Genomic DNA, 8,150 nt, shown 5'->3' on the forward strand with positions numbered 1-8,150 from the left:
GGGAGTGAAGCAGCTGCAGAAAACGAAGAGGGAGGACTGTAAACCCGCAGGTTGGAAGGGACCCACCTCTCCCGCTTGCTGAACTTGTTGGTTGGGTCTCCCGCGCTCAGGAGTTGAGTCCTGCCCTTGCTTGCGCTGAGCTGAAAAAGTCGCCTCCGCTGCCTCCACCCGCCTTGCTCTTTCAGTCCCCGACCCCTTCACCCGCCAGGTGGCGAGGCTTTTCAATCCGGACACCTTACCGGGCCGGGGGAATCCTAATTACAAAGTTAGGAAGAGCCACGGCGACCCACGGGCTGCCCCGGGTGGTGCTCGCCTCCTCGCCCCGCGCCCCTCCCAGCCGGCTGGCTTGCGCGCCGCTGTGGCGCGCTCGCGGCTCCCTAGCGGCGGGAAGCGGAACGGGCACCGGGGGTGGGGACGGTAGAGGTGCACGAGTGGGAGGCACCTCCCTCGGGAGCCCGGGAGATCCCGGCCGCGCCGCCGCCGCCGCCCTCGCGGGACTGAGGCTTCCGGCGTGTTCCCAACTTTGTGGCGCCCGCAGGCAGCGGCGGCTGCGATGGAGCTGCCTCCCCGTGGCAGGGCGCCGCCGTGCTCCCCGCTGGACAGCTGCTCCCTGACCTCCCTGGACTCCAGCGTCTTCTGCAGCGAAGGGGAAGGGGAGCCCTTGGCGCTCGGGGATTGCTTTACGGTCAACGTGGGAGGCAGCCGCTTTGTGCTCTCGCAGCAGGCGCTGTCCTGTTTCCCGCACACGCGCCTTGGCAAGCTGGCCGTGGTGGTGGCTTCCTACCGCCGCCCCGGGGGCCTGGCCGCCGTGCCTAGCCCACTGGAGCTGTGCGACGACGCCAACCCCGTGGACAACGAGTACTTCTTCGACCGCAGTTCGCAGGCGTTCCGCTACGTCCTGCACTACTACCGCACCGGCCGCCTGCACGTCATGGAGCAGCTGTGTGCGCTCTCCTTTCTCCAGGAGATCCAGTACTGGGGCATCGACGAGCTCAGCATCGACTCCTGCTGCAGGGACAGGTACCGGCTAGGCACGTGGCAGGTGGGCGGGGAGGCGGGCGCGGTGCGCAGAGGAAGGCGCAAGTCAAGATCTGAGGCTGAGCTGCTAGGACCTAGGCCTAGGATAGGGGGTGGCCACCTCTGCGCTGTTAAGTGGGGTGGTGGGGGCAAAGTTAACTTTTATTCGAACCTTCTGAGCCTGTGTGTCCCCGTTGCGAGTATATCCCAGTATATATTTCCTATAGAGGAAGATGACGACGGTCACTTCCCCACTAAATATTTAATGTTTGGATAAGTGATTCAGAAAAGCTGTGCTTGTGTTCGGATGAAGATTTTCGGTTGAGCATTATCATTTAGCAAACCCAGCACATTAACTTTGAAAATCTTGAATAGACACCTGCTTTTATTACAGAAAATAGGCAGTTGGTTCCTTGACTGAATGCTTGTGGGCCTTGGATGGTGATGTCGCTGTTATGCTGCCATGACTGCCATTATTTCTTTCTGACTACCTTTCCTTAATATCTAACAAAGTTACAGATGACAATCATTTATTCTTGTAGGCAGCAAATGGGTAATAAAATGCATTCACCCACAAACGGCTTTTGCTATGTAAAAATCTTGTTCAATAAACTCAGAAAGTGTCATTCTGAAAATCATAATGTTAAGTGGGGAATTCTGAATACTATGGGCAGGAGACAACCTGGGAAAACTATGAATAGACGTTTCCTGCATTTCACTGAAAAAAGTATGGCCTCCCTGTCAAGTTTAATACTCTCCTACTTCTGTATTTTACAAAAGTTAGACTAATCACCAAGTTGTCTTTTCTAAAAGATACTTCAGAAGAAAGGAGCTGAGTGAAACTTTAGACTTTAAGAAGGACACGGAAGACCAAGAAAGTCAACATGAGAGTGAGCAGGACTTCTCACAAGGACCTTGTCCCACCGTCCGCCAGAAGCTCTGGAATATCCTGGAGAAACCTGGGTCTTCCACAGCTGCCCGAGTCTTTGGGGTCATCTCCATCATCTTTGTGGCAGTGTCCATCGTCAATATGGCCCTCATGTCAGCTGAATTAAGCTGGCTCGACCTGCAGCTGCTGGAGATCCTGGAGTACGTGTGTATCAGCTGGTTCACCGGGGAGTTTGTCCTGCGCTTCCTGTGTGTGCGGGACAGGTGCCGCTTCCTGAGAAAGGTGCCAAACATCATAGACCTCCTGGCCATCTTGCCCTTCTACATCACCCTTCTGGTAGAGAGCCTGAGCGGGAGCCAGACCACACAGGAGCTGGAAAATGTGGGACGCATTGTCCAGGTGTTGAGATTGCTCAGGGCTCTGCGCATGCTAAAGCTGGGCAGACATTCCACAGGTATCCAGATTTCCTTGATGCCTTTTAATTTGCCATGGTTTTTAATGCACTTATGATTCGGTCACAGTATCAGAGAAGTGATTCTGAATTGATGTTCAAAATGACCAGCTCTCTCAAACTTAAACCTGACCTCTGAAAAGGTATTAGGAGGCAACACATTAAAGTCATTTTTATAGATATAGGAGAAGGGGCCTCTTCCACACTTTCTGTCTATAAGGCATTGAGAAACAATTTGACCACTTGTTAACCTCAATTTATTAGAAGCTAGTACTCATGTATAAAAAAATTAAAGACTCTCTAAGTCTAGAAAGTTCTAGACAAAACATGCATAAGTGATACACCAAATGATACACATAAATTATGAATATCTGTATAAGCCAGTTGCTCTTCAGTATACAAGAATTGCCTGCCACACAGTCTTCTTGCCAGAAGGGAAGTCAGTCCTCCAGAGCTTTCCCTACTCATGCAGAAAGGGAAATGAGCAGGTGCTCATGGGCTGGTGATAATCTTTGAGGAAGCAATGGAAATATTTTGTTTTGGGAGAAACCAGAACACACTGTATATATGCTTTATCTAGTACTGAATATTTCTTGTCTCTAGCTTGGGAGACGTGAGAGAGGAGGGAACTAGAATTCATTAGATTTTTGTGTGAAATAGAATCTTTCAACATCTGATGAACATTCCCTAAAAAAGTCTTCACATAACACACACACATAAACACACACACACACTCAACTGCCTGAAAATTTCAACCAGTGTCAGGGGACATCATACAATGAATCAATTCAAGATACTGGTTCTCAGTGTTAGACCCTGCAGCTGTTGGATGTTCTAGAGTACCTATGAGTTACTTCATGTCAGATCTTAAAATAAGACTCTCTGGACAAGCTTGTTGAAATGCAAATTCTGAGCTACAGCCCCCAGAGTCAGATTTTAGTATTTAAGGTTGAATCCAGGAGCATATGTTTTAACCAGCTCACAAGTGATTCTGATGTAGGTGGTTCTTGGACTACTCTTTGAGAAACACTGCAGTAGGATGCCATTTTAATATAATACATATTAATAAAAATACATGTTGGTACAAACAAATTGACTGGAGATTCCAAGATATGCGCATGACTGGCCACCTAAAAAAAGGTTGATGTTGGTTTCTCTCCATATAAACATAGGGAGAAATTGACTTCTGATATGGTTTTCTTTCTACATGTCTCTGAGGTAATTAGGACTTATCCTAACATAATTTTGGCAGTGTATTTTCCTAGCAAGTCTCACATATCAGAGATTTGATAATGGGTTTTCCAACAACTTTTATAAGTACCACTCTTTGTTTTCTGACACACATAATGGGATGCTTTCCTCGAGTATTTATAAACTGTTTGCAGGATTCAATTTAAAAAAACCCAGTAAAGACTACATTTTTTCCCAACAGAAAGGAAAAGGAAAATAATAGTAATTTCCACAGTGTCACCTCTACAAAGGTTTTCTAGTTCTAAAACAGCTATAAAGTATTAATAAAGGCTCAGTTTATTGAACAATATGAACAATTGCATAACTATTTGAGATTTTACCTCAAATATTAGATAAAACATAGACATGGATAACACATTTCTCCACGTATATGTTGTAAATAAAAATTAAGAGGATTTATAGAACAATAGGTAGGATGCCAAACAGCCTAGGTTTAATTCCTGGCTCTGTAGCTTTGTACCACTCAGTCTCCCCATCTGTAAAATGGCACAACAATGACTACCACTAGCTCATATTATTTTTAATGATGATCAGAGTTAACAAGTATAACATGATAAAAATTCAGCCCACTTGGTATTTTTTTCACCAAAGTGTTTAGAACATTTCATCTTTGAATTTAAATAATTTTCTCAGACCACACTATGCTTCTCCTCATGTATACTAACTTTACTTCAGAAATGCAATTCCATGTGGACACATCCAGGCCATTTTGAAAAAAGAAAAGAAAGGTATTATAAGGTATTCTGAAAGATATTCTTTTGACTTCAAGTCTTATAATTAATATTCATTGGCCTTTAAAAATAGCTGGTTAATATTTCAAGAATATCTCAAAATCATAAGAGCAAAGTTCAAAATGATGAGGGCACTAATGATATTCTAATGAGTCTCAAATAGTCTACTGAGTGAATAAAAATGATTCTGGGAGATATTTCTTTGGACTTCTGAGGCCATACTATTGTGATGTCATGATGAAATGGCTTCAAAATCTGGACAAATTTTTAGAATGATCGCTCTAGTCTTGGGAAATATATCTCATGATTCACTAAAATCCTGGTTCTATAAAGGATTCTTTTACTCCCCTCGGGGCTTAGTCTCTTTACAAATGGGATTGCACTTTCTTGGGTCTGTCTCCCAGGAGCTCAATAAATCTGAGACCTAATAATGGGAACTCCACCAATGCCTCATAGTGAGTGATTCTCTTAATGACGCCATTTCTCATGCCTTTTTTACAATGGCAGAATGCTCTTTATTCAGGTCGATTTTTCTACAGGAAAGCAGAATTCTTGTGCATTTAAAGAAAATATAGCTCTGGTATTAAGTACTAGGATTTCGTTGATGTCCTAGGAGTTCAGAGACCTGCCCTTGACACACCACTAAGAACATCACCTGAATATGCATGTGATGTTCTAATGTCGATTTTGTCATGAATGCTTAACTTATCTCTACTGCCTCAATTTATTGACAGGTTTATATTATATGCTTTGCTTTCTCTCGCTTTCAGGCAATGAGGCTCCAGATTGTGGCAAACTTAATCAGGAGGATAAAAAGACACATAAAATAGGAGAAAACAATATAAAATTAGCATTAGAAATAAGTGCCAGGGGTCAGCATTGTGGCATGGTGGGTAAAGCCGCCGCCTGCAACACCAGCACCACATATGGACACTGGTTGAAGCCTCAGCTGGTCCACTTCCAATCCAGCTCCCTGCTAATATGCACCTGGGAAAGTAGCAGAGGATGGCCCAAGTCTTTGGCCCCTGCACTCATGTAGGAGACCCAGAGGAAGCTCCTGTCTCCTGGCTTCCATCTGGCCTATCCCTGGCTGTTGTGGCCATTTGGGGATTGAGCCAGTGGATGGAACATTTCTCTCTGTGTGTCTGTCACTCTTTCTCTCTCTCTCTCTCTCTCTCTCTTTCTCTCCTACTCTCACTCCCTCTCTCTCTCTCCCCCCACCTCTCTCTCTCAACTCTGTCTTTCAAATAAATAGGTAAATATCTTTAAAAAGAGAGAAATAAGTTCCAAAGTGACACGTTGACATGTAGATAAGTCCAGGGGAGCCCCTCACATGCAACACTGCAAAAACTTTCAAAATATAGACTCTGTACAAAACTTGTTTTGGATATTTTTTAAGATTTATTTATTTATTGAAAGGCAGAGTTACAGAGAGAGAGGGAGAGACAGAGAGATTTTCCATCTGTTGGTTCACTCCCCAAATGGCTGCAATGGCCAGGGCTGGGCCAGGCCAAAGCCAGGAGCCAGGAAGGTCCAAGCACTTGGACCATCTTCTACTTTTCCAGGTGCATTAAAAGGGAGCTGGATCAGAAGTGGAGAAGCTGGGACTGAAAGCAGCAATCATAAGGGATGCCTGCCATTATAGGCTGCAGCTTAACCCGCCAGGCCACAATACCAGCCCCTTGTACAAAATTTTTTTATCATAAACTCTGCCTGCCTTTAGTCTCATCTTTTACCCTCTTTTAAAAATAAAAATACTTGGAGCTCAATCATTACATAAGCGAATTATTTAATCTAATTATATTTATCTCTTTTACAACCTTACCTAATCAAATAAATTATGAGCTTCCTTAAGATTAGGATCTTGATTTAATCATCTTTACATCTCTAGAATGTTGCCCAGGGCGAGTTACATACTAGGTCTGCAATGCATGTGTATGGGTGGATAGCAAGGAGGGAGAGAAGAAAGGGATAAAAGAGAAGGGTGCCAATGATTGACAGCAGTTGTTCTGTTATTGCAGGATTACGCTCCCTTGGAATGACAATCACCCAGTGCTATGAAGAAGTTGGCCTACTACTCCTATTTCTATCTGTGGGAATATCCATATTTTCAACTATAGAATATTTTGCTGAGCAAAGCATTCCTGACACAACCTTCACAAGTGTCCCTTGTGCATGGTGGTGGGCCACAACCTCCATGACTACTGTGGGATATGGGGACATTAGGCCAGACACCACTACAGGCAAAATCGTGGCTTTCATGTGTATATTATCAGGAATTCTTGTCTTGGCCTTGCCTATTGCTATTATTAATGATCGCTTCTCTGCTTGCTACTTCACCTTGAAACTCAGGGAAGCAGCTGTTAGACAGCGTGAAGCTCTGAAGAAGCTCACCAAGAATATAGCCACTGACTCATACATCAGTGTTAACTTGAGAGATGTCTATGCTCGAAGTATCATGGAGATGCTTCGATTAAAAGGCAGAGAAAGAGCAAGTACCAGAAGCAGTGCAGGAGATGATTTCTGGTTTTGAATTCACTTTTAATTAATTTACATCCGCTGTGTACAATTAACTGGATTGATAAAGTCTTGATGTGAATCTGTGTACTGATGATGAATGTCTTTTGAGCACTACCTATCTTAATTTTTGCTAATATACTGCTTGGTGTTCTAGACTGTTGTACATCCCCCATGACAACTGCACATTTGAGTCTCAATTATAGCCAGTTTACATAACCAAAGACAACCGGGATAATATACACATGTCTGAATTGCCAAATATGAAATAGTATCATTAAAATCCATACAACATGACTAAATGTTTTATGTATCACTAATCTTACAAGTTTTTGCACATTGATTTTTTTAATGGAAATTAAACAGCATAGACAGAGGAAAAGAACTGAACAATTTTGCTATTTAAAGATATTCTCCAGGTAAATAAAACACTCCTTTCTCCACCAGTTAAGCTGTTGAATATAACAATTAGCTTCCTGAGAGAAAATCCTGACTTGATACTCATAGATTATGTCCCTGTCTTCTGTCTGGTGCAGACTATTGGTCACATGGGGATTTCAGCTCTGTATCCCATCTTTACCATTGGAAGTGGGAATTCTGACAATGCAGTGGATTAGTGCACATAAAAGCTTCAAGAACTGTACTTCATTCTCACCACTGAATGTAATATGTGAAGTGTTTATTGGGACTTCATGAAAATCAGATGGTCTTTGAAATGTCTCTTCATGGATGCATTCATTGTTCAGCTACGTCTTTAAAATCATGAAAATAATGGAAGTAAAGTAGTAAACATTTAATTTATAGACTGATACCATTAAAATTTCTTATTTCATAAAATGAAAATATGTTGAATGGCATCACTGGATGAACTCAAATATGTTTTATTTGTTAACAAAAATATGGACAGCTTCTGACTATTGGAGTAAATAGTAAATGTTCAAACTTTGCAGGCATTTTAACATTCATGATAATAAAATTCCTAGAATCTTCTTTTTTATAATTAAAGTCAAAAACTCTAAAACTAAGAACTAGTTAAGGATCTCAAATATTTTAGTATATGAAATTTTTAAAACTAAGAATGACAAAGAATGGATTGTTTTTAATTTCTCTATTCTGCAAACATATAATAAAGCCCAAATAAGAAAATTGGTTGTTGGCTAAAAACCTTACTCTTTATGTATAAAGCATAGATACACATGCAGTATGTAAACATACATATATGATATCTGTGGTATTAACAGTCTGTGATATGGAAAATTGGGAAAAATATCTAGGTGGCATTGCTAGGTATGTA

General features: G+C 42.5%; 1 protein-coding gene across 1 annotated transcript; it reads left to right on the forward strand.

The window, feature by feature from the left end:
• Positions 1-553: 553 nt before the first annotated feature.
• Positions 554-6,872, forward strand: KCNV1 (potassium voltage-gated channel modifier subfamily V member 1). Its single transcript, XM_062189473.1, has 3 exons — positions 554-1,020; positions 1,831-2,360; positions 6,361-6,872. The coding sequence occupies exons 1-3, from the start codon at positions 554-556 to the stop codon at positions 6,870-6,872; spliced, it is 1,509 nt and encodes a 502-aa protein (XP_062045457.1).
• Positions 6,873-8,150: the final 1,278 nt, after the last annotated feature.

This window comes from Lepus europaeus, chromosome 4 (assembly GCF_033115175.1).
Source record: "Lepus europaeus isolate LE1 chromosome 4, mLepTim1.pri, whole genome shotgun sequence".
NCBI classification, from domain to species: domain Eukaryota; kingdom Metazoa; phylum Chordata; class Mammalia; order Lagomorpha; family Leporidae; genus Lepus; species Lepus europaeus.